Source organism: Micropterus dolomieu, linkage group LG12 (assembly GCF_021292245.1).
Source record: "Micropterus dolomieu isolate WLL.071019.BEF.003 ecotype Adirondacks linkage group LG12, ASM2129224v1, whole genome shotgun sequence".
Taxonomy (NCBI): Eukaryota; Metazoa; Chordata; class Actinopteri; order Centrarchiformes; family Centrarchidae; genus Micropterus; species Micropterus dolomieu.
Genome location: NC_060161.1, coordinates 705,176 through 733,018, shown reverse-complemented (window position 1 = coordinate 733,018; position 27,843 = coordinate 705,176). Strand labels below are relative to the sequence as shown.

At 39.9% G+C, this 27,843-nt stretch overlaps 1 protein-coding gene across 3 annotated transcripts in view; it reads right to left on the bottom strand.

The window, feature by feature from the left end:
* Positions 1–7,857: 7,857 nt before the first annotated feature.
* cdh11 (cadherin 11, type 2, OB-cadherin (osteoblast)) overlaps positions 7,858–27,843 on the bottom strand; it is a 92,854-nt gene continuing 72,868 nt past the window's right edge. For all 3 annotated transcript variants that reach the window (XM_046064999.1, XM_046064998.1, XM_046065000.1), the window contains exons 8-16: positions 22,756–22,943; positions 17,229–17,342; positions 16,854–16,993; positions 16,028–16,164; positions 13,866–13,987; positions 13,581–13,698; positions 11,483–11,734; positions 10,691–10,842; positions 7,858–10,459 (exon numbers count right to left, since the gene is read on the bottom strand). In XM_046064999.1, the coding sequence (XP_045920955.1) occupies positions 10,094–10,459; positions 10,691–10,842; positions 11,483–11,734; positions 13,581–13,698; positions 13,866–13,987; positions 16,028–16,164; positions 16,854–16,993; positions 17,229–17,342; positions 22,756–22,943 (1,589 nt within the window). In that variant the 3' untranslated portion in view covers positions 7,858–10,093. The remainder of the gene's footprint in view (positions 10,460–10,690; positions 10,843–11,482; positions 11,735–13,580; positions 13,699–13,865; positions 13,988–16,027; positions 16,165–16,853; positions 16,994–17,228; positions 17,343–22,755; positions 22,944–27,843) is intronic.

Genomic DNA, 27,843 nt, shown 5'->3' with positions numbered 1-27,843 from the left:
GGGAGTAGAGGTGTGTGCTGCAGCTCAGTGTTTTTCCACCGGTGTTTTTGAGGGCATGTCAGTCTAGCCGCTTAGTGAGCGTTATATGAGGCACATTTTGCTTTCATCCCTGCGACGTCACAGGGATGAAAGGGAAACAGCTGGACTACAAACAGCTGTTTTCAGGCAGTTCGGAGCAGAGCTTTCTGTGGGAGATGGGAACTCCCTTTGGTCTGGGCTTTGGGCTTTTTCACTTTGCAAACCTATTACATGCAAAAAAAGGCATAAACTCAATAAAGGAGAGGGAAAAAAGCATAATACCACCTCTTTAAAGGTCTCTGGCTGAAACTAAATCTACTCATGTAGGCCTCGAGCTCAACTAGAAAGTTTAAATTGAGAAAGTGGAATGAAGAAAGAAATAAAACTCATTTGTGAGGCTAAAAAGTACCACTTCAAATGACTAGTATTTTATCCAGTCTGCCATCTCAAGCTGCTGAATCATGCCTTTTCTGTTTCTTCCCACAATGCTGAAGTGCACAAGGGCTGCTGTGTGGAAACGAACTAAACAACACAGACACTGTTAAGCTTGAAAATAGCAATTATTCCTCCCAAGCGGGAGTGATTTGTCATGTGGACGTTGCATTACTTTTTCTTTACATTTCTTGGAAAATTGACAATTTAGTCCTTGCAATTCATCAAAAATATTTGTTTTAATATAAATGGGAATAATTAAATATGTCAATGTCAAAATTGTCACAGTATCATTTTCAGATTGTCTACACAGGTACACGGGAATCAGAGAGAGAGAGAAGAGCAAGAACACCTCAGACAGGGAGACAGAGGTGAATACACCAGGTAGAGTAATGTTAAATATGCACTTAGTATTGGAGAATTATCATTGATTTATTTCTTGATTTTATTATTAAGTAATGGCTGTTGGCAAAAGTCTTTAATTTGACGGATTTTAATGTAAGAACAGTAAGTTTAGAGAGTCTTTCATACCTTACCTGGTGCATTTGTGTGGTTCATTTGGGCTTGTCAGTCAAACTTTAATCAACTTGACCAACCAGTTGAAAAGGTGGGTCTCTGTGTGTTCCTGACTGAACTATGTGCGCACTCATTTCATGGGCACACACAGTGTTGTTAGTTGTATTCAAGAGTAAGGACCACACCAGCATCTCACTCGACTGAAGTGCCATTTGCAGGTACTTTCATTGATAAACGTTTGGTCGCTCATTCGACATGCTAATGTGCAGCACAAGATCCGTGTTCATGTTATTAAGTTAGATAAGAAGGAGACTTTAGCATGAAAGCTAATGTGGGTGATTGTTTAACGCCTGTGGCTCTTGTGTTGTGTAGCAGACTGCAGTCTGTGCTCTGTGACCTTCCTCTCTACCTATGATAGAATGCTGACACAACTGCAACCGATTTTGATTGGCTGTATAGGGATATGGTCCTAATCTATATCGATGTACACCTAACTGTATTCTGTGGAATAAATGCAAAACTAGTGGGCACCTGCATGAGTAAAAAATTCTCCCTTTTGGTTTCTAAAACCAAGTCTTAACCAGACATAATCTTTCGTTCCAAAAACTAGCTCATTCTCTTGGCGTAAAACTGGTCACCACGGAAATAGAAGCAAAAGAGGACAAAAACACACAAACCCTGACTCAAACACACACCCGCACTGGAATTACCATGCACAGACAAAGCAGCAGCTTGTTCTCCACATGAGGCACCAAAAACAGAGTGTGTGAGCTACAGATTACTTCAAACCACCACATAGTACATTTTTGACATGAATACTAATGATGTGACTTTAATACATCTCAAACACAGGAAAACAAACCTGAGTGCAAAAAAGATTTTCAGTGAATGCTTTCTCTCACATATCCAGCACACACAGCCTCACAGCCATCCTGTCCCCTCACGCACACACAAACGCTTTCCCTCAGTGTCCATTGATGGGATTTTGTGATGCAGAATGGAGTCTGGCTCCTAGGGGACTCATGGAGTTTAGGTATTTAAGGATTTAAATAACAAGGACAGGACACACTCAATCTCTCACACAAACTGCACACACAGACGGAGAGATAAAGAAACGCTGATAAATGAATGTTGGTCCTAACTATTTCGTTTCACACTAACCCCTCTGTACAGTTTAATTTTCACTACTTATGTTTTACGCTAAATATAAAGTTCCCTTCCCTAACACGTCACCACTAACAGGCGTCTGCAAAACGTGTGTGGCGTGTTCAGTCCAGCTACTGCGCTGTGAGGTGGGATAGATGTGTAGATTGCAGCGAAATCGTGTTACGTTTGTGTGTTGTGTTTGCTGCTGCAGAGGAAATAAAGTTCCTGTTCACAGTATGAACACAGGGGATGGGTATCGCTTCAATCAATACCTAGGCCTACTTTTTGTAACCAGATTGTGGCAAAAAATGACTATTTGTATGGTTTTGCTTGCAGCCAAACACACAAGCAACACACCAAACAAAAGAGAAGAGCATGCCCTTTTTTCTCCTTATGTGCCTGCACCATAAACTGCATTAAAAAAGGCCTGCACGCAGCGAGTCCACACGTGATTTTTACAGCTGCAGTCTCAGGCATGTTCGTCACTATTGCAAGTTTATCACCACAAGCTTGTCTTTCCTTTGGTTCCATCTTTTGGTATCATTTAACACTTCTCTGTACATTTTGCTATTCACATCACTTGTCACTGATTGATCGCTGCGTTCCATTACATTAATTAAACCCTTTCGTGGCGCGGCAGCAATCAGCTGATTTTACTCACGGAGCCTCCGGCTGCAGCTGCTTCAGGTGTAGTTTGATCGGCTGGAGCCTCTTTTCCTCTCTTTGTATCTTTAGTGTAGTTTAGGGACTTGTTTAAACAGACTGCTTTCTCGTTCTATTCTTGTGACAGTTGTATTTTCGGAGGTTTGCGACTCACCAATAAAGGAAAAAGCATCTTTCAGTTCAGTTTATTGATCGAAAGTTAATAAAATAATCTTCTGTTGTTTACTTTCAGGCTAATACTTCCAGTGAGGATGACCTAATTAGGATGAAGAGTGATCTGATACAATTTCCCAATACTTTTTATGTAGCAGTTATTTGAAACAAGATGAATAAAATAGATAACCTTGTCCATAACAACAACAATAATAATAATAATAATGAGCTACGAATCAACTACTATGGCTTCAACAGGTGACATTTTATGCAAGGTATCAAATGAAGCACTTAATTGGTATCGGTATCACTTTAAGGGTACTGGTTTTGGTACTGGTATTGTAAAATTTTAAACGATATCCAACCCTAATGAACACACAATATCTTGCTACCATCATTTATCAGCAGAGCAGTCCAGGGCTCTCATTTATAAAACTGTGTGTAGAAACCTCACTAAAAGTGTACGTGCGGCCAAAAGCCAAAAATGGCGTACGGCAAAAAATATGCACGAGGGAGGCAACATAAAGGAAGCGCTGATGCAATAAACACGACAAATGAAAGTTTATTCCACAAAATAAAATGATCAGACAATTATTTGCATGGGTGAGAGAGCGCAAACTCTTCTGGTGTGCTCCTTTTTATTTCCCATGCTTCATCCTGGTTGGCCAGCTTCTACCTCCATTGGCCAATGTGCAGCTCGGCCAGGCTGTACAGGTGCGAGCCAATCACCCATTCAGCACCTAACGAAAAACTAGTGGGGGAAGGAAGAAAGCAGGAGGAAAACAAAAACAGGCCTGCTTGGCATGTAACAGGCATCAATTTAAATGTAATTTGTCCTCCTGTTCACCTTATTTATGAGAATAAATTGCACTGCATGCAAGTATTAATTAGCATGATTCCTGATTAAACTGTACAATATATTTTAGGCGTTCTTTTGCAGAAACAGAAATCTCCGTTTGTGTTTATTATCCTAAATCTGGTTCCTTTTGTGTAAATGATCTTAAATTGTGTGTTTTTTGCGCGCTTCAGGGAAAATCAATCAAACACGTGTTTGATTATTCAGAAAGGCTGTAAGCCTTTACTACTCATAGGTAATATTTCGGTTTATTTTACACAATAGTAGGCCTATTCATTTCAAACTGTTTCATCCTTCTGCCATGTGAGTCGCCCCGTTTCTCTTTTCTCCTCTTTATGTGCGTATGCATGGTTCAGGGTTTACTTACAGAACCGCACAGTTTCCTTCAATTTTGTTTTTTATTGATCACAACCTTTACTTGGGAAGAGGCGTATGCACGTTTCCAGCCCTGTTTTATAAGTACTCACCGGCGCAACGAAGGCCCTTTGTTCGTTTTGAAGCCACACACGCAAAGCGCCGCGACCTAGATTTTCCCCTCGTTTCCAGCAATTTTACTAGCTATTTTTATTTTTTATATTCTTTTGTTTGTTAAAAGTTATCAGATCGTTAAGTTACACAATTTTTTTTTAAGCTTTATTCGTTGAGCTAACTTACACTGATCCCCCGACGCCCGGGTCAGCCACGTGGGCCCGCCAGCAGTAACCCAAGGACATCCAAACAGAACAGCCTCATTGCCAGACCGAGGACGGTCAACACTTGAGGGTTTTTTTCTTCATTCAAGACAATTCCCTAGCAGAAAGTATGAGTCAAATTCTCCCCACAATAGAACCCCACATTGTCATTGTTTAGCCATTGTTTATCTTTTTGATGTATATGTAACCGCATTTATATTCACCTTAGTTATTTAATAAACTTCACTGTAATCACAGGAATTGTGCGTGTGTATTGTCTGTCTCCAAGTCCCTGCCACGAGAATTTACCCCTTTGATATGAGACTGGCTGATTTGATTTAAGATAATTGAGCGATTATTAACTAACTGATCACTAGTGAATGATTGTATAATTATTAAAGCCATACTCAGAGGTCCGGAGACTCTGGGCGAATTGGATCTCCGGTGGTGCCCGAAATGAGAGATATTCTCTGAATATTAAAATTCATAATTTTGTATTAATTCTCACAAGTTTATTAAAAACATAAGTAGTCATGCTACATCGGAGAATAGTCAAATAGTTCCCAGTGACTATCAAGTAGTATTTTTTTTGAGTTGAAATGCCCATCCGTACTTCTGATTGCTGTTTAAAATGAACAAATATCTGATGATATGCTTTAATAAGATCACATTTGGCCCATTAGCTATGAAAACATTTTTTTCTTTCAAGCTTGATTGTCCTTGCCTTTGCATCTGTCTTCCTCTCAGGTGGAGATGCTAAGTTTGCATAAACAGGTGCAAGAGTTCACCTCTCCCCCGCTTCCTCCTCTCTCTATCCTCTGCTTTGCAATCCTCCCCCCTTCTAAAACTCAATCCTTTACACGTGCTCTTCTCTCTGTCTCCTCAGTCCTCTCTCACCTCTAGCTGGCACACATAATAGTTTATTTGTCCTCCTTTTTTTGAGTGATTCTCTTTCGATTTCTCTCTGTCTCTTCTCTCTGTCTCCCAGTGGGACGTAGCCATAAAGGTTCAGTCAGGTGCAGAAGTTCAGCGCCCCACTCGCCACCTCCCTCTTCCCCAGTGGGACCACGGATAGCAGGAGGCACACTTTTTATGCAGAAAGACACCCATCTTAGGGTAAATCACACACTGCAGCAGAGAAAAGCAGTTTGACTGATTAAGACGTTAAATATACTATTGAATCTTAAACATTTTACTGTGCTTCTGTTTAGAAAACAACTTATTTTATTTGTAACTTCATTGGGGTGGAAAAGTAAATGCACCACATGAACGTTTTATTTGGTTAAGTATGGCAGTTTCATGGGATGTCAGTTAGCAGGTATTGGACATTCCTCTGTGTCACAGCCCCAATTTGTGATTTGGACTGATACAACAAACCTTCCTTTGACATCACAATCTTGATACAGCTTTAAACTCTCCTTCCTCCTCCTTCTCTGTTCTGCCTCAGTTACTTAAGGATCATTTCAATGTAGTTGTTCAACCCAGAAGCAACAATTATTAAAAATATTTTAGACTAGGGAATGACATTTACCTGTTACCTGTTTTAAACCACTCCTACCATACCCAGTATTCATTGTAGAGCTTAAACAATTAGTCAATTAACCAATTAGTTGATGTTTTAGCAAGAATTCCACAAATTCTCTGGTTCTAGGTTCTCCAATGTAATATTTAAACTATTTGAAGTATTATATGTGTGTGTAAGTAAACTTGGGCTTTGGGGAATTGGGTTGAGGATTTACTATTCTTATTTACTGTTGTTATACTATTACTATTGGACATTTTATACACATTTTATAGACTAAACGATTATTAAAGGAGAAAATAATCAGCACATTAATTTATGAAAATGATTGCCCTGATTCATTGTGGAATCCTTTAATTCAACAAAGCAATATAATTCAAGAAAGATCATAAAGATACATGCGAGGTGAGCTAAGTAGAAATATTAGTGTTGCATTCTCATGTCCTCTCCACTTTGGAATAATAAAATGTCCGTAATATAAGTGCAGCATGGCCTAAGGCGTAATTTTGCTGCACCAGTCCTCTCACGTCCTCCTGCTGATCTATTTCCCGTCTTTCCTTTCACCTCTTCCTTTGTGTCATTCACCATCTCCTTCTTTTCATATCACCTCTTTTGTTGTTCATCCAAAGTGCAGCCTGACCTTTCTCAGTGTTGCTCCCCTAGGAGTGAGGGAATGAAACCTGTGTGTGTGTGAGAGTGACAAACATACTTTGTGTATTTGCACATGACATTTCTTTATGATGGAGGTGAATAAAAACTGTAATGTCTTTCCAAAGGTGTGTTTCTGAAGCTGATTAATAATCATTAATTATTATTAATAATTATTTATCTCCAGTATTAGTCATTACAGAAAACACACATAGGAAAAAAAATTAGAAATGTGTGTGTGTCCTTCTGAATGCTAAGCTAGAAAACAGTTGGAAAAAATCTATTGTCTCTAAAAATAAATTTTTAGCCACACAGGTCAAACTTTTAATTTCTCCAAGATGCATGTAAACCAGTGTCCCTCAATTCAACCTCAGTGCCACATTGTGTTTAGTGCTAATTGGCTGCTAAGCTGAGATGTTGAACATGGTAAATATTATACGTGCTAAGCATCAGCATGTTAGCGTTGTCATTGAGAGCATGTTAGGATTGTCATTGTTAGCTCAAATCCATACCGTGCCTAAGTAAAACCTCACAGAGTTGCTAGCATGACTGCAGACTGCCTTTATATCAACACAAATGGCTATGTTGGTGGAAGCCTGTTGTTTCAGGTACCAGTGAGAAATGAAATCCAATCCAGGAAGTCCAGTGTAAATGTTGTCAGACGCCAAAAAAGTGCAGATTTACAAGCATTACAAAGTTACCTTTCAGGAATGTGCCCTTACATGCATTAGTTTTGTCATTTTTACCCCTCAATTTTATTTATATAGTGCCAATTCATAACATAAGTTATCTGATGGTACTCTTCATATAGAGCAGGTCCAGACTGTACTCTTTGTAATATTATTTACAGAGACAAATCCCACCATGGGCAAGCAGTTGATGACACAGGCAAGGAAAAACTTTCTTTAAGCAAAAGTTGATGATTTTACATGCAAAGCTGGAGGCGGTCTGAACGGTTTTCTTTGATTTCCTTTCATTTACCCCAAACAACCGTTCCCGTATGTAAAATCACTGAAGTAAAGTCAATTGAAATGGTTACGGGGACAGGCTGCATTTGCCTATTTACATTTTATTGCGCTGGCATTCAGGGGCTGTTTTGTTTTTCTGTGGACTGTAATATCTGCCATGCATGGGTCCCAGGAAGACCACCACCACTGCTACTGGGCATCCTTTCAGTATAAGCAGTCAAGTATGTGAAGCTAACACAAAGTTTACTTCCACACACAGTCCAGTACAATTTTATAAAAAGAGCATTTATTTCAAAGTTTTTTTTTTTCGCTTCGGAGATTGAAGCACATAGTAAAGCAACATTACAATGTTCAGAAAATATAAGTGTGATGCTGTAACATTTTTTTTAATCTTATCTTCTTAACATGTTTTGTTGTAATACTGGAATATTCTGCATGTATACTAAAATAAGAACTTTTAAAATTGTACAAATCGGTACCATAAAACTTGACAGAGAATAAAAACGAGGCGTTCTCTCACTGCAACAAACACAGATTGCTAGTTTTCCTCTTGAACAGGGAGAAAGAACGAAGAAACGCCAAATAATGAAAACAGAAAATGAAACAAAAACAAAGGAAATTAGAGAGGGTGTTTTCACACAGGCATGAACCAAAGCTGACATTTAACTTTTGGCAGTGCATTTCTTATAGCTGTCCAAAAATGAAAATCGAATAGCATGTAGTCTCTCCATCTTTAGACAACCAAAAGAACATCAAATCCGAGCTGCAAAGAGTTAAACATGAATTTGTTCCTGTGTGGCTGCAGCCAAAGAGAAAACAATTATTGTCATAATAATGATAATAACAATAATAATAATTATAATAAAAAAACAGCAATAATAATCATAATAATATAATAACATTAAAAAGAGATTGAACACGAATCTACACACTTAAAAAGGATGTTCTGGTTTCAGCCTCTCCGTATATGTGGCTCAGTAAACACACCTTTGTGTTATTTTCCAATGTGCACATCTTATGTTTAAATAGCAACACATGTTGATACAACAGATGTTGCTGCCAACATAGCTGGTGTTGGGGAAAAAACACAATGCACATTTTCCCGGTCTACATTTACCGCGCTGGCAGAAACGGCACATCCCCTTTTTAAGAGTGCACGAGGCGCAAGTTGGATCCTCAAAGTGTTATATCACATGTCTGCACATTGCTCTGTACATACCTAACATGGAGAATAGTTTGCTTTCTGAGTATACTTTTCAAGTTACAAAAAGAAACAAAAGGAGAAAAAAAGAGAATGCACTGCGTTGCAAGAGTGTCCATTAAGTTTAAGGCGATTTTTAGAGCTCACAGGTTTTTACTCATTGTGATTGATCATCATTGGAGGACTCTGAATGATGAAGCGATCATTCATTGGTGGACTCGGTATGGGGAGTGATTGTTGATGGGAGGAATGGTGACACAGGGGCGTGGAGAAGGGCAGCTTTTCTTTTCACGTCTTCTCTGCCGTGAAGAATGAAAACAAAAAATCATCCACAGTCTTTAAATTGAATCCAGGTTCTGTCTCTTTCTTTTTGGGAGTAAAATAAAAACAGTATTTGTGTAGTATTTTCACAGATACTCAGTCCTTGTGTGTTCATCTGTCTGCGTGTAGCTGCTGAAGGTAGCGGTCTCCATCATTACTCTTGTTGTGTTTACCCCTGGAGTTGTTGAATATTTATTATAAGGCCACCATACTGTGAAGATGCCTTGAGCGTCTTCAAAGTATCAACAACCCAGAGTCTGTAACGCTATCTAAACCACAGTACCTGCTGAATTCTGCACAAACAAATACAACTTTGAATCTTCATTACCTTTTATTTCTCTTTCATAACATCAGGCGGTTGCTGGATCCCATAGTAAGTTTTTCTTTCAATCTGTTTGTATCGCTCTCTTACTCTCTTTCTGCGTGTCCTTTTATATACACCACAAAGAGTGGAGCTAAGGAAAATAAAGCCGACTGTGGAACCTGTTATGGGAATAAAATCTCTCAGGAACCTTTTGAGGAAGTACGTGAATCCAGTCCACAAAAGTATAGATAACCTCTAATAAACTAAACAGTTGGCTATAAGCAAGTCATTTTGATCATACAGCAACATTTTTTCCCCAACAGTTTACTCTCAAACCGACAAACTGGTGACATAACAAATCTTCCAGCCCTCCGATGCTCAAGTCTGTAGAAAGAGATAGGGAAAAAGACATATGTGGGAAAGGAGAGAATTGGAAAAAAGCTGGGAGCTGTTTGAGTCCAAGCGTTCATTATGTGTTCATTAACAAATCATCTTGGAGGACCAAGGAGGCGCCATGGGAGCGAGAGCTGTTAACATCCGTTGACAAATTGGCATGAACTGATCAGGTTGTAGTTGGTAACAATCGGGTACTGGGAAGTGTTAAACCTCAGTTAACAAATCCTCATGGAATCAATAAATCAGAAGTCGGGGGCGTCCACTCAGTAAGACCACTGTTAAGAGTCTTCACCATCATCCCCATCATTAATGGAGCAGTCTTTGGTCCCGTACAAATCTGCCAGCTTCTTAAACCTCGGCCCCCAACTCTGCAGATAGTCATAATCCAAGTCAGACTCTGTTGTGACAGACTCGAGGGAACTCAATGACCCAGCCAATGATCCTCTGCCTTCGTATCCGTAGATCTGAATGGAGTCGTATGGAGGTGCAGTCGGGTCACTGTCGGCCTCTGCAATTCGAGTCTTAATGAAGTCATCGACATCAACGCTGTTGGCTGCAGTATGGCCAGCACCGGGCCGGATGGGATATTGAAGCTCCGGTTTGATGTCCTTTCTTGGCAGGAAACCGTTGGCACCATCCGGGTTCTGAACAATTAGAAAGTAAAATTTAACAGTCAGATAAGGTTGCATCATGTTTAGATATCGAGAAAAATACAGCTGAATATGAACAGAATTTAAATAGTTTTTTGTTTTTACATTGATTGTATATAAGCATTTTACAGTAAGCAGAAGCTAACACATGCCTGTAGTGAAGTTGAGTACATTTCTACATTTTCTGTACCTATTGTCTCCTTGAGAAACAGAATAATTTCATACCTGCAGTGTAGCGATGTCGAAAGCCTCCGTGTCCTCCTCTCCACCTCCCTCGTCATCATAAGTGATAATATTCTCCCTGATGTCCTCCTCTTCAAACACGATCAGTGGCTCCTTCTTCTGACGCCTCAGTGCAACAAACAACACCACTATTGCTGCCAAGGAGAAACACACAAACACGCACAATTCAAAACTTGTTCTGTATTTAGTGATTGCATAAGAATCCCCACACAGTCTCTGTGAAGAAAGTCGAGCATTAGATAATTAGTATGCACTGTGGGAGATAGTGTAATTAGACCTCGGACAGTTTAATTAATATCATTATTGTATTGTGCTATACACATGCCATTTTAATTTCAGGTGGTTATCAACATGTTAATCTTCCTGAAAGTTCTCTGTTGTATTGTGTATGGATAAAATGCAGCATAAACTCCAACTGTAAGGAAACAATGTGCAAGTACAGAAATGTGTTTTGGGGGATGAGAAAGAAAACACAAGTTGAGGATACACAAGTGACCCCAGGACCACTAATCTTAACAGGAGACGACAATGCAGTACAGTTCCAATGAGGACATTAATGGAGGTGGATAGCCCGGCTCCATTCCTCACATTTCACCTCTAAATATCAGTGTTTGATTTTTCTTAGGACAGCAAATTGACAGACTTGGTTTCTGTGAACACACTGCTAGATAATCTTAAATTCCAAGTCCTAACAAAAAAAAATGTAAATCAGTAATCCTTTATCATGTTCCCAAACTAAATGGATCAAAACAAGCAAAGCTTTTAGCTCCTTACCCAGCAGAATCACAATGCAGGCCAATATAGCTATTAATGCCCCGGTACTGAGACCAGCAGGTAGGACGTAGGGCTCCACGTTACAGGACAGGATGGTGTCTCTGCTGTCACAGGAACAGACTCTGATGGTCAGGGTGTTGGTGCTGCTCATAGCAGGGAACCCGTTGTCATTTATCTCGATGGGAAGGTAATAGACATCCTGGGTCAGACGGCTGAATCCTTTACGGAGCACATAGATACTTGCTGTGCTGTCTGCAGAGAGAGAGAGAGCGAGAGAGAGAGAAAGATATGATGGTAAGTAGATAGAAAAGGAGAAGACAAAGTACCAAAGAACAGTATAACATACAGCAAGTACATATATTGCTTGTGACTTTTCTAATAAAACTCTGTGTTTAGACTGTTATCATAGCTTGGACTTCATCATACACACATACAGGCATTCAGTATATGTGCAAAACCACATATAGTGATGTATTTCTTTGTTTGGTCTCTCAGTAACTCATATACACACTTGCCTGCTTTGTCATTGTACACACATACCCGATGTCATCCACCCACACACAGAGCCGCACACATTGCACACACACAAGAGCCAGCGAAGTGTAACTTTGCTGATATTAAATTTCTGTTAAATAGTGGGTCCAATCATCAGTTTAGGAGGAAATGTAATCAAATGCCACTGCTGTTATGACGAGGCCTAGTTAGCTCTGCCTCTGCTTCTGTCTACCTCTTTTCCACCCTATCCAAACAATTCAAACAAAAAAAAAAACCACGTATTGCTGGCAAAGGAAGAGACAAGGTACACGAAATGCATTTCAGAAGTGTCATCACCAAACAAACAGTATTTTACATTTATATTAAAAATACATTACAGAGCAATATAAGTAAACAGAGAAAAACTATTGTACTGCACTGAACTCGGTCGTTGGAAATGTAACAAAGTAGTTAAAAATTGTTTCTGATGATGTCTTGGACTAACTTTCTAGTATTACAAACACACCAGTATTACTATACTTGTGAGGGCCCCCCACACGCTGCAAGCATTTCTTAACCTTCAGCTCCAATTTGTACCTCCCTCAAATGACCCCAATCCATGACACACTCTTAGCCTCACTCTCTGTAAGGTTTACTGCACAGTAAACTAAATAGCAGCTTTACTTATAGAGCACAATTAAAGATTACAATGTAAAGTGCTTAATAAATGCAAAATAATATTGCATGGGTAAAAGGAAAAGAAAGAATGGTGCAACACAGTCTCTTGTAAGTAAAAACAAACACAAACAGAAGAGCTCACTAAAACTTTTCACCATAAAACAGAGTGAAGGTAACCCCCAGCCCTCTCTGTTGCTGATGTCACTGTCATCTGTTGCTTTCAGCCTCCTGCCAACACCAGTACTCCCTGGCAGCTGTGTGTGTGTGTGTGTGTGTGTGTGTGTGCGTGTGTGCGTGTGTGTGTGGATCTGAGGCATCTGAAAATATCTGGACAAGTGGAATGAGTGACTTCCCTTCCATCGGTCAGTCTAAATTGTAAAAGATAAACTACCTGATTTTGTTGTTGGTCCCTCAAATCCAAAACCTTGGTCCCTGCTGATTTTATGAAAATCCGCTCAACACAATTCATATTTCCACTTCTCCTCTTCAGTCTGCTGCAGCCACTTCTCTTTCTGTATTGTTCTCCTCTCGCCTCTCTCCCTTTTTCTCTTGCTCTCTCGCTCATTTTCGTTCTTTTAGTCTCTCTCCCAGCACTCCCAAAACTTAATTCAATCAGTTGGCTCCCCAAGATATATGTACAGACGGACAGAGACCCCACTGCAATTAATACAGCCCGCAGGACATGTGTGCATTTGTGTGTGAGAGAGAGTGTGATTCAGAGCACCTGCTGCTTTCTACAAGGTAGTGTAAGCCTCCATCTGGTTATGCTTTGATCTAATGTGAGTGAAAGGGGGGAGAGAGAGAGAAAGAAAGAGAAAAAGACCACAGATGAAGAAGCCGTAAGATGGCTGCTAGAAAGGGTTAGAAACAGAAAGAAAGGAAGGAATGAAAAGAAACGAAGGAGGAGGGGAGAAATAAGGAAAATAACTTTGTAAAGGTCATCTACCTCTGTTGTCTTTGAGGGAGAAGTTGTGGTTGTGGGCGACTTCCGGAGCGAGGCTGAATGTGAAGTGTTGTCTGTGAGCCATCTCATCTTTGTCCACTGCACTTACTGTTTCAATAACCTAAAACACAGAAACACAAATCAGAAATAAACACATCAAGCTCAAGTGAATTAGGCGAATTTCATATTTGTTTACCATAATCCCTCAAAACACATGCATTCAGTTCCATACTGAGGCATGCACGCACATACACAGACTCCAACACACACTCAGACACACAGTCGTACCTTCCCTGGTGCGACAGTTTCACACATCAGGACTTCGTTGTTGGTAGCGAACTCTGGGGAGTTGTCATTTACATCTTTCACTTTGATGTTAACACGCACTTTGGTGTCTTGGTGGTGGCCTCCTACACATAGACATAGTATAGGGCAAAATCATCAGCATTCTGCTTCGTACAAAAATTCAAAGCACTGTCAAAGTCATAAAAGACAGAATGTCATTTGTGTTTGATTGTTTGTCTGTCTGCATTCTAATCCGTGTTTTGCTTTGGTTGAAGACAAAGCTAACTATGAATATTTTCCAGCAAGATTGCCTGTCAATCAGTCAGCCACTATGCCAGCTATTTGTTATTTTGATTTGCAAAAATTACCGACACGAGTTTGTGAGACATCAAAATATCCAGTTAAAGAGTATGCCACTCAGTTAGCCTCCTCCCACGCTTTTTACCAAAACCGTTTTGATATGCAAAAGTGGCAAATGTCAAGTTATGCCTGCTGGAGATTAAAATGAAGAAGAATTGCTGTGTGGCAGACGGAATGATGTCTAAATGGCCAAAATAGACCCCTGATTCATCCAGAATATCAACTAAGACAGACTGAGAGAGAACAGTGTCCATATCCATTTATCTTTTAAAAAAAGAAAAAACAACCACCCATTTCTGCTGTACTGCCTTGCATATTTGCAATTCTAGTCGGTATGATTTTTCCACTACCCTGTCATTACTAGGCATTTATTTAGCTTCCCAAGGTCTGTTAGCGGTAAGCGTAGCCTGCAATGGTCCTAGCTTTGTGGGCGGCGAGCCTGTTTCCATCTGGCCGTCTGGCGTCTAGCACGCCACAGGGAAACCACGCGGCGCTCTGCTAGTTTGAGCCCCAACCACAGAATACCAGGGTGGGGCCTCTGTGGCTAAATGGCTGGAGGGTTTGTGGGTCAACTGGCAATCCCCTCTTTTCTCCCCTTTTCTCTGGGTAGTTAGCAAGAGTGTTTGTGGTGGAGATGGATGGATAAACGTTTTAGTGGGTCCTCACTGTTTTAACTTTAGTTTTTCACTTCTCCTTCACTTAGAAAACAGTTTTTGTGTCACTGAGCATCTACCTACCAACCATCTGTACTGTAACGATTTCACTCACTCAGTTAATTAAAGCGAACAGTTGAAATCTATTAACAGCCAAAATCTTAGTGGGGCGCAGTTGTTTGTACAGTTCTTTTTTTCATATTGTCAGATTTGTTTACTTTGTGTTTTTCTTGTAACAAAACTAACAGTGAAAATAATTTTAATCATGGTTTTCACTGTGATTTGGCCATTATAAGTAGCCATATCTCTAATAACTTGCAAATCTATCTGTAGCCAACATTACACAGCAGATCCATGTTTGTTTCTGGCCAAAATGTTACATAACCCCCCCCCCCCCCCCACCCCCACCCCCAAGATGCCATGTGGACAAACTGCACATGAATGCAACAGTTACATGCACTGGCCTTTGACACCAAACACTGAACGCTAACTGGGGTAACAGCATGGTTAAACTCAACAAAAATAATACCACCACATCTGCATAAAACCAATCCCTCCTGACTGAAGCTGAATACATAATTAGTTTACGAAGGTTTAGGCATTTCTTCATTGACATTCACAGCAAAAATGCTAACTTTAGTCCCACCCAGAGGGGGGAAAATAAAGGCAGCAGCTTAGATCCACATAAATGTTGTACATAAGATGTCATGGAGAGTATCCAGCACTGCAGAATGACAGCTTGGGCTCTGGATGCCAGTAAATGTACAGCCTGGTGGCTGTCTGGGATTTTTCCATGTGTTTGTTCGTCTTTGACTTTGTCTCTCCATCCTATTTCAGTATATGCTGTTAATCATTTAAGTAGCACAAATCACACAACAGCCAAGATCAAATACTGTAGCTCTTTGACTAACTGTTCTTCTGAAGTGGCTGAAAATATCATTAAATTATCTCTGACAGTCTCATAGCCATTGTGTCACTTCACATTCAAACGTAATTGGTGTGGAGACAAAACAGTAACGGAAATACTTCTTTAGCTCATATCATGATGGCGATAAGTGCGTGTGCTTGTTTGTAGCCTATGTTTGAAAGACGAAGAGACTAATGTAGAAACCCACACACATCAGATTCAGTCCCAGTTCTCTTTATGCATACCTATCTCTGTGGCTGACACCGATATATTATGCCAGGCCTGTGTTTCTCTGTCCAGTGGTCTTGTTGTGGTAATCATGCCGTCTTCTGAGTTTACGCTGAAGAACTGCTCTACGTCTGTGTAGCGAGGGATCATGTACCTACACGGAGGATTAACACAAATACATAATAGTGCTATTACACATTGAGAGATTTATAGAGAATTCATTTGTTATAAATCATACTAAAACTTGCATTACAACACAGTTATAGGCTTAGACACCCTCGTTTTCTGTGTGATAGTCATAAAAACAAATGGAGCAAGATAGAGCAATCCTCGCACTGTCAAAGAGGGACACGTTGAGCTTTCAGTTCAATAACTGTAGAGATAATTTGGCTACAAAAAGAAATTTAACTTTGCTAGCTTGCCAGTAGTTTATCCTACAGGTGTTTGCATAGGAAATGTAGTCGCTATATATGTGAAATACAAATATGTGAGCCATGCATTTATGTTTTATACCAAAAGTCTAGAATCGAGAGTTAAACTACACTAAAGTATCCAGCTATTGTTTTTTTCCAGTTCATTTTTGTAAAATGCGGCTGGCTATGCTTTTGTAATCCTATTTTGCTTCCCTATTCTGTTGAAAACGTCTCTATATGTAATCTGTTTTCTGTATAAAAATATGATTGTAAAGCCAAACTTCTCTGAGTGTTATTGTTTGTTCAGTGTAACACTATTAAAAAGTTTTTTTTTTTGGCAGTGTCCCATGAGAATTTACACTGGTGTGAAAATTTAAATTCTTCCACTGCTACAAGCCTGACTTGGTAAGTGTGTGTGTGTCTTTGTTACCTGACAGGATTGTTGGCAACATCAGTGTCCTTGGCATGGACTCGTCCCACCAGGGTGCCTTCAGGCGCATTCTCTTCTACCTCAAAAGTGTAACTGGGAGCTACAAACACAGGAGGCTCATCTGCATCCTCTACTGATATCTACAGACACACAAACGCACATCATTGTTAAAAGGCCTCTGTGATATTGATCTAGTCACACACATAGAAACACAACAAATACAAGCTCTTGCCATCAGAAACACACATACTCATAGACACAATAAAACTCATAGCACCTAAACTATTCTGTTCACATACACATAAACACACACAGGCTAACTAAGCGCACACTCACATAGACACACGTAGTTTTATAAATATATATTTTATTTACCTTTATTGTGGCTTCGTCCTTATAAGGCCCCCAAGCCAGATATTGAGGGTCCACGTGAGGGTTGGATCCCTCCACCTTCAAGGTGTATGATCTTTTTGTTTCAAAGTCCACTGGCTGAGAGAATACAGAGAGAGCAGACAGGTCACTCAATCAGGTTTTCTCAGGTGTTTTTGTTTTAGTGTAATGATATGTGAATGGCAAAGAAAATACACTGTGTGTCCACTGCACACACTGGCTTCGTGAAATGCAGTGGGTGACCAGTGCTGTATCCTTGTCTTGTGGTAGGGGGAGCTGTTGCTACATGAATGAAAGCACACATATTTTCACTTGTATTGACAGTAGCAGTCCAGCTATTACCTCTACTGTTACAGACCAACAAATCCATGCATAACCCAAATGCTGACTTTTACCTCAAGACAGTTTGTGTTGCATGATATTACATGATATTATATGTGTATTTTGGGACAACAATGAATCATGTGGTAGTTTCTGTTGGGCTGTTTTCATCATCAGATGAAAACAATACTAGTCTGTTTTTAATGAGCCAGGATTAGGTTTGGGGGTTGGGGACACCAAACAATAAAAGGGAATAGAAAGTGTTTTGGGTCACAAGGTGGGAGATTTGAAGTTCCAGGCCACGGGAACTACTGTCTGCTGACAGTTACAGTTTTCTCCTATATAGGTTTTATTTATTAGACCTTTACAATTGAGACAAGTAAATTAGGAATACATCATGATTTAAAATCCCTGCCATGGGGTTTCAATATCACAGGTAGGCCAGTGTAAAACCATGAGATTCAATCAAATCCTATTGAGCTGAGCTTCAATTCACTTACTCTATATTGGGAGAAAACCCACTGACTTGTAATGGCCTTGATATTGAATTCACTTGATTGTGTGCTTTGAGGTATGCCATTCAATGTCCAAACAACAAAAAAAAAATCACACATTGTCCTCACATCACATTTTCATTTAGTCATAAAAAAATGGCGCAGCAGTTACAAAGCGATGACCCTCAGCCAGAGAGTCTGCTTGGTGCTGAGCATCTAACAAATCTTGTATTCTTATGCATGGAGTAAAATCCTACTACGGGGAAAACGTTTATGTCAACCAGTATGTTGGCAGTCATTGTATAAAAGCTATAATACTCGAGGGATGCTCTCTGCTATGATTCTGAGGACTTGTACATTGCCAACAGCACTTGGCTGCGACTTGCACTCATACTCAGCTATGTCGTAGCCCTAATCACGTGTGGGGATGTTGAACTGGCAAAGTCCCAAGAGCGAGCTTGATCTTTTCATCTTCACGCTTGCATCACTTAATGAAATCCCAGTGGGAGCATCTGTGAAGTTGCTATAGATTTATGAGTTTGACTCAAAAATTTTTCCAGGGGTTACCAATGACTAGGATGGTAACCAAGAATACCCATACCAAATATTATGGATTCAAGCTGCCAATTGACAAGATTTTGCATGATGAGAATGTCTTTTACTATATTATCATTGTTATTATTATTGATAAAAGGAACCAAATCAAGATTATAGCAGACAAGAGGTTAAGACCAAGGGGATGGCAAGAATAATCGTAGTAGTATTGTTTCCTTTTGTTGTCAGTGATAGAACGTGAAGTCTCCATCATCTGCCCGAAACGCCTCTGAAAACAGCTTGCAATAGCTCTTTAATCCAGCAACTGTTTTCATGTGGTGCAGCTGCCAATTGACTCAATGCTGGAGGGACGTTTCCTCTCAAGGGATTGTCCCACACTCATTCTGACTCTGTGGTGTCGGTGTAGGTGTTTAACTGGTTGATGACAGGTACGACACTAATAGGATATAATTGACCCAGTTCTTTCATTTCCCCCTTTTTTGTCACCCTCCCTCTGTCTGTGTCTCATTTGGCCTCTTTCTCTCACTCCATCTCCCAGTCTATAGATCGTCTTTCTCTTCATTCTCTCCCTCTTTGTGTAATCAGTGTGAGATAATAATATTCACAATAATACCCCCCCCCCCCTCTCTCCCTTTCTTTCTCTAACACACACACTTACACTCATACACACAGCTCCTTAATATTCTGTAGACTGCATTCGTCAGGACACAGTTGAAAGAGAATAGCTGATTAAAGCTCATCCCTATGTGTGTGTGTGTGTGTGTGTTTACGAGTAGGAGAGTGAGAGAATAGAGATTAGTGAAGGCTACTCCCGATGATGATTTGAAAGTGTGTTTAGGTGTGAGTCTGTACATGTGTTATCGTGTGTGTGCGCGCTGTGTGAGTGTTTGGCCTTTTAATTTTTTTGTGGCACCGCCCACAGGGTGGAAAAGGTGTTGATTTCCCCCGAGAGGCATCACGGCACAATAATCACACACACACACTTGCACATACATCTGAGTCAAGATGCCATAATCAGATTGAGAGGAGCTCAAGTGGTTTGTATGGTGTCTCTCATTGTCTCCACACACGCACACTTCAATCAGCATCAGGCTATTAAATTATTATCCCAAGAAACACAGGGATCCATTAAGATGGTTTATTGTGTAATAGCTACTGGCATCAGTCAGTGGCCTTACACGGAGGCACACATTCTTTGTCTTCAAATCATCATAAAACTATAATTTCCTCCTGACCTCACACTGTAATGAAACACAATAATTAATTTCACGTTAAAATTGTAAGTGACCAGGTTGCCTTTACAATAAATGTCAAATTAATATAACTAGTACTGAATAGTTGGTTGAGTATGTTCATTAGTTGTGCTGTTGTAGCATATTGGCAAATCATAAGAATTTAACTCATGATTACATGTTTTGAAATGGTTCAGATGGTGATAACTATATAAATGTTTTTATTGACATGACTTCAAACTAATTAAAGTGAATAATAAAGTGAATAATAAAAGATCCATGTATTTGATTAGATTGATGGATATTTTATCGTTCAACTGTTATCTTACTGTCACTGCTTTCCAGAAAGTGGAGCTGAATGTCTGTGTGTACATGTGGCTTAATTACTATTACTATTAATTACTAATAACTATGCTCTGCGTGTGTGTATGTGTGTGTATTGTGCCAGGCTCTGTTCGCACTGAGGTCAATGGTCCTGGCGAGTTTTATTTATACTATGTTGAGTGTAAGATGTTTACACAAATGGTTTACAGACAAGCACATGCACACACCCAAACATAGTGCCCCACTTGAGTATAATCACTTGTTCTCATTACTTTGGACTGTTCGGTTTTGCTCATCTGTGTATTTAGTCAGTGTAACTATTTTGAGGGATCACAATTTTGACTGTTTTATCTAGTAGGGACTGTATTTCAGTTCTTCATATCTGGTCAAATTTACATATTCCCACCTGAGCACTGCCCAGGACAACCACATCGTTTTCTATTGCTGGCTAATGCCTGATCTGTGGGTTAACTGCCCTCCTCCAGATCACACACATTATGGCTGTTGAGAGAGGAGAGGGAACATGAGTCATTATTATCATTCGCTCATTTCCCTGCTCTGTCCAGGTGACACCAGTGGGAAGAGAGTCCCTAACCCTGGCAGTCTTAATGCCATGCTATAGCGCTGAGCTCCAAAGGAATCGCTCATGCAGACAGTTGTGAGAAAAAGCATGAAACAGACTTGTATCGATTGATTCAGACAGAGATTTTCCCACAGCATCAGTAAAAACGAGCAATGAGTTAAGGCTGGCTGCTCTTTTGAGCAATGTCATTGCTGTCTGGACAGGAAACGCAGCTTGCCACGAATGCCATCATACTTTTAAGTACATACTGTAATTGCATATATGAATGCCAAACCTTTTACCAAATAAGGGTATGGATTGGGAAGAGGAAAAAAAGCGAGAATCTTTGTGTGATTGTGGGTTGAAAAGTCTTCTTTTAATTTCTAATATAAATATCCAAAAGAGAAGAAAAAATAGTGATATAGGTTTTGGTGTACATTTCATCCTAACTTTCAATGCTATTATTCTTTAACTGAGAGACTCAGAGGTCGGACGCCCCAGCATGGAAAAGCTGGCTACCACAGCTCACTGGTGAATTCAGCTCATTATCCTGACCTGCAGCTACATATACAGTAAAACTGTGTGTGTGTGTGAGAGAGCGAGAAAAACTGTATTTGACAGCTCTGTGTGTATTTGAGATGGAGAGGCTGAATATATGTATTTGAGAGAATAAGACTGAGTGTGCATTAGAGACACATAGAGAGGGAGAAAGAGTGAGAGTAGTAATTGTGTGTTCTGACCTGGATCACTGAGAGCTATACTCATAGTGTCTGTGTGCACGTGTGGGTTACAGTCACAGTGCAGAAGATGAGCTCTCTGGCCTAGGGAAGCATGACAGTTAATGCACTTTCACTTGCACGTACACACATGAGCTTGGAAGTCAGTGTTCCTATCAGACACTACTGTGAGGGTCGTCAGGGGACTTGAACCCGACAAAGTCTCCCCTTTGTTTCCATACACAGACTTTACTGCTCCATATTTTTCTTTCTTTTGTCAACTCTCCTATTCTTTCTTTTTTAACACACACACATGGACACGGACTCTCATGTGGGCTGGCTGAGGCACACACTAAACTGCTTTGTCTGGAGGAAAAGTGCAGTCTCAACTACATTTCTGTGCTGGTAAATTGAAAAAATGGTTGATGACGCACTCATTTTCATAAGAGCTAGCTGTTGAAGCAGCCACTATCAACTAATAGTATTTTTGACCATTGTTTCTTACCAGAAACTGCTACAAAAATTGTGAAATTTGCCCTTGGGTCATCAATAACTAATCACATGGTCGTTGTAGAGGCTTAGTTCCCATCGTTAAATCTTGCCTTTCCTGTGAGCTTTGGAGCATTTAGATTTTTATGTGGTAAAACTGGATCCCCACCTACTAATGACTCATTTTCTCTCCTGTCCTCCCAAACTCCCTTGTTTCCCAATCCATCCATTTCTTCTATAGTCAATATTTATACAGTAACAGTGTATTGAATGGTAACTGAACACACTGTGAAAGAGGTCACTCGTACTGATAAACCTACAGAGAATCATCAGCTGGATCAACAGCTCCCCTCTACTTTATAGAGCTTCATAGTGAGTTTCAGTTCATTGTGTAGCTGTTCCGCCACAACTTTACTGTTTAGGTTCACTCTCACTGATCTCATAGTGTTGTTTTCGGCTGCTGTTTTCAGTGAAAAGCTCTCATAACCCACTGTACACTACATGCTCAGCACCAAATGGCAGACAAAGGACAGAGGTAAGTGAACATGGTGAAGCATTCATTTGGGTAAAGAGCAAAATATTTCCCTTAGGAATTTGTACAGACCAAAAACAGAGCTAAAAAAAAGCTAATATTTGACTTTTCATCAGGCGGACATAAACACGACTCCAAATGAATGATAATGTTGTTCTATAGCTGCTGGATGTGTAAATAAACAACTGTTTGCTAACAAGTTGGTCATATTAACTTAAAAGGTGAAATGCCAGTGCTGTCATTTTTCTGCTGCTGCTACAAAAAAGTGTCTTTCTTTCATTCCTTACCTTCTTCAGTTTAATAACAGCCTCTCTGGTCTCAGAGTCAGTGCTCAGTTCAAACATGCTCATTCCATCTCCGTCTATTAAGCGGTAGTTCACCAGTCCGTTGTCTCCGAGGTCGGGGTCCTTGGCCTTAAGGCGGCCCACCTCTTCTCCTGGCACTTTATCCTCTGATACAGACATGGGATATACACCTGAGAAAAATAAAGACGGGGGCTTTGGTTGGTGATGTTAGTGTCAACTTCTGGTCACAGCTTGCTTTTTGTATTCAACACTCTTTAGAGAATTCCTGGCTGGCTGCCACCATGTTTACTATCTGCGGCAGGGTCAGTTTTGGAGGTCAGAGAGGGATTAACATGAAGTATACCATCTGTCTGATATGGCCCAAAGGATATTCATATGGCCCAAAGGATATTAATATCCCCTATAGTGTCAGGTGTGTGTGTGTGTCTGGGGGAGTAGACACCTGGCTTGCAGTAGCGAGCAGTAGGACCATATGTCTACTCTCCCTTTTATCCTTTTCCCGCTCCCGTCTCTCATGTGCTCTCTCGGGCTATCCCCCAAACCTTTTCACCCCATCATCATCTCATCTGTCTTCTATCTTTACCCATGATATCATAAAATCCTCCTCTGTCCATCATCGCGTTGCTATACTCTTCTCCCAAATCTGTCATCTCCTTCTCCCTTTTCCCTCCTCCATCTTTTCCCCATCCTCGTCTGTCCCTCCCCAATCCCTCCTTCCTCGCCTCCTTCCGCTCTATGATTCAGGCATTGAGCACAGAGTGGACTCATCATTTTATGGGTTGTACATTATTAGCATGTTTATCCTGCTCGTCCAGGTGTAGCAATCCAGTGAATTATGAAATTCATTTGGTCATGTGGCTCCCGAGCAAACATGTGCGGAAGAGGAGAGCGACTCACAGGACTTTTTCCATCCAGCCCTAATACCCTCCTGTCACCCTCCAGCCCTCTACCCTTTTCCAACACATCTCCTTCGATCCTCCCCAAATCACTCCTCAACGCCATCTCAGTCCCTGCTTTTTAAACTTCTCTCCATACTGTTTGACTCTCTGGTGGTAACACCTTTGCCTCCACACATTTGCTTCTAACTTTTCCACTGCATCCTTCCAAATCTCTCCATTCATCCTCACCTCTCCTCCCCCTCTCCAACCGTATTTCTCTCATGTCTACCTCCCCCCTCTCTCTCCCGTCTGCCTGTTCTGGCTAAAAGCTCATTTCATCCTTGCCTTCCCTTTGCCCCTTTCCTCCCTCTCTTCTCCTGTCATTCTATTCTTGCTTTTCCTAAGTAGCTTAACTTCAATGGCTTCTGGAAGCTAAGTTAAACATTGTATGACAGAACACACAGGCCGCCTGGCATACCTGCCGAGCACAGCACATACAGGAAATGTACATTTACGGTCAAGGACCACAGTGGAAGCATATGCGACTTTCAATGAGATCTCTACTTAAACAAATAGAAATCACCAGTAGCACTGGTGACTCACTCATACTTTGTAAAACCAATATTTTACCAGCTACTCTATGAGAAAGGGAGTTGCTTTCATTACTCCCACATAAATGACTGCACTGTTTGTATTCACACAGATGTCCAATCTTGGAAGGAGAAGCTCATAAAACCGCAAAGTTTAGATATAAACACCAATAAAGTGCCTCATAAATGTAACTCATGTAATGACCACAATCTCTAAAGTAATTTAAATGTGATTACTGAAATCGCAACGATAATGCCTTATATTGCTTTGTAATTTACTACGACTCATACTGGTCACTTTGATGTGTTATCATTTAGACGGTATTGTAGATGCATTTTATATTATATTAGTAATTTAAACTTGGCAGGAAGACCGCTTTAGAAAGAATGGGTCATATTCAGCACATCCATTAGTAGAGTCTAGAAAAACACCAAGAGGCATTTATTTTGTTTTTCCAAAACAAACAGCTATTTATGCATTTATTTATTTATTTATTTAAGTGACAGTTATTTTGAGTGGACAGGTATTGACTGGAAAGTTATTGGACTTAAAATCAGTGTTTTGCTTTATGGTTAACAGTACTGAACTGTCATTATATTGATCGTATATTTTTAGATTTGTTGAAAGTTAAAACTATTTGTATCGATATTGGTGATTTAAGCAAGATTCAGTTCTGGGACCATTTAGCTTTGCATGCTATAATTTTCTCCCTTATGAAATGATGGTAGTCATTTTTTGTACTCAACATAGTGTTTTTGTATGCTGAAAGGGCCAGATACTCAGACCTGCTATGGTTTATACCACATTGTTAGACTGCACATTCTCATCTCAAGTCTCTTTAACCTAAAACCTAAATAACCTAACCTAAAAAAGAAGGATGGATGAAATGCCAATTACTGTAAATAATTTCCACTCACTGTAGAAAGAGGTATGAAGATGTGCCATTACTTTACAAGACATAATTGAGAGATGTTGTCATTTCTGCTAGTTTGTTTGGACCATTTATACTCTATGTGTTGTCTCAGTTTTTAACGCATTATCTAAACAATATTACTTATTAATATTATTTATTTCTGCCTAAACTAAGGGGAGGAGCTTCAAATTAAAGTGAAGATTGAAGATGGATTTTAAATGACTGCAGTGACACAGAAATACTTTTCCAATGGTTATCATCTTTTTAAGTCCTCACCCTGTCTTTGCTGCGATGGATTTTTGTGGTGGCAAACGGAAGATGCTTGATAATGAGGTGAAAGAGAGAGAATTGCAGGGACAGAAAGTCTGAGAGAAATGGAGACATCAAGCTTTGGAGTGAAAGCAAAAAAAAAAATAACGGCTTGAATGGAAACTGAAACGCTAGGAACACATGAGGGAGTCACGTTGTGCCATATATCTTTTTCTGTCTGTTTTCATCTCTTTTGTAGTGTTTTCTCTTTTTCTATCTGTTTTATTTTTGTCTATTTCCTACTTCTTGCTTTGGCTCTGTTTTTCTTTCTTGACTTGCTTATTTCATTTACCATTTTTTTTCTAACTCTGCTCTCTCTCACTCTGCCCAACTACTAAATAAGTAATCACTGTCCTCATTCACACCATCTGGGAGACTTGTCTTGCAGGTGTTTGTACTCCTTCCACTTTTTTTTTTAAACAAGAGTACCCACTACCACAGCATATTGCTATTTGATGTGTTGTCTTGTATCACAGATGTAAACTGCCAGTGATGCACAACTGATATTCAAAAGTTATGCAAGAAGGCAATTAGTAAACACTCAGGACTTGTAATGTTTGGTTATAAAACCTTTTGTCCTTAAAAATGTTTTATATCCACTTTGGATATGGGAACAGAAGGGTAGCCTGTGGTTAGCGAGCCCATCCTTACTGACTCCTCACAACAAACATATTTCTCACGTTCTTGTATATGCGTTCCATCATAATTGTATTGACCAAAGCAACAGAGCAAACACTTTTGACATATGTCTGTGATTTGACCATTCTTCTCAAACATTTTTCTGGTCCTGATCATTTAAACCTTGTGCAGAAGGAAATGTTTGGTCTTATAAGTAAAATGTTTGATGGTTGATAAAGCACCTAGTTTGCAGCTGTCGAAGTCACTGGATCAAGGTTAGAGGTTATGATTTGGTGCTGAAAAACTGCTGTCGTTTAACATTTTGTCATTTGTGAATATGTTTAGTTACTAAATAAAGCGCTGTCTTAAATCTTAGCTCTTAGTCAATGTATTGGATTTAAAAATGGAAATACTACGCTCTTTGTTTAGAATTTTTGGTCCAACAGGGACACTTGTCAAATCTGATGCTTTTTTAAAGGTGGAATTTATGCCTGAGCTTGGATTGCATTCGATTTTAAATGTGTACTTAATGAAGGGAGTGTATGTTGCAATTTTGTGCCATCCATCATAATGTAAAACCACTTGGTACTACATTAAATGTGGATATCTCACTATGGAAACTTCCAAATGTACATACAAATATGCAGTAGAAAAGTACTTTTAATTTTTAGTACTCTTGGCCATAAAACTCCCTCAAAATATTGTCTGTTTGTCATGACCTTCAGAACCAGATTTTTAGCTTTGCTTTGCAACACACTGAAACACAAGTCAGCTTCTTGGAAAACACAAGAACTGGAGTGATGGTTTTGACAGTCTCTTTCTCTTTCGCTGCATCTCTGTCTTCTACATTCCCTCTCTTGCTTCTTTTGCTCGTGTGTCTCCCTTTTTCCAGTCTATTCAGCTTCTCTACAGGATAAAACCTGAGCCCTTGTCTCTTCTTTTCTCCATTCCTGCAGCCACTCTGCTGAATCTCTGCCAGGAGTCGCTCTGCTCAGAGCTCCAGGAGGGGAGGAAGGGGAGAACGTGGAAGAATAAAAAGGAAAATAAAAACCCCAGAAAGGCTGAAAGAAACTTTAAGACAGGGTGAAAGAGAAGATGGACACAGATACAGGGAAAGAGGGTGTTGGACACTGAGGTAGACTGGGAAGTGAAAAAAATAAAGTGGTGTAAATAGCTGCTTAGGTTTAGATTATTCTTGTTTCTGTCAGGTGAATCCTAAAAACTGAATCTTTGGTTGAGCATAAGCTTTCTGGGAATATTTACCATCTATAGGTTCAATAAACAACATCAGCTGCCTCCTTACTGCATTTTAGTGTTGTGACGCCATATTCTTTAGTAAACGGTGACATGGCCAACTGAGCAGAGAAAACAAAACAAAAAGTCATACTCCCTCCTGTTAGTTGTTTCTTTAAGCCTGACAGTCCAATCAGAAAACTAGCATTTGATTACTTGATTGCATCGTTAAGGTTGGTAATACCGACATCAACAGATGATTAATCGTATTTGTTTTATACAATAATAAAAGAATACTTTAGAGTAATGCCTTCAGGAAAAGAAAAGGTGCGGCTTCTTTTAAAATGTTATTACCAAAAAGAAGTATTCAAATTTGTATGTCAATCTGTCTCTTTTCCTTCTCAGTAAATCCCACACACTAAGCAAACACACACGCGCCTGAGGTCATTGCAGGAGGCCAGTAAAGAACCTTTAATAATTGATTTCTTAAGTTGTCGTCTGTGCCTCCTACAGTGACTTCCTCGGTTT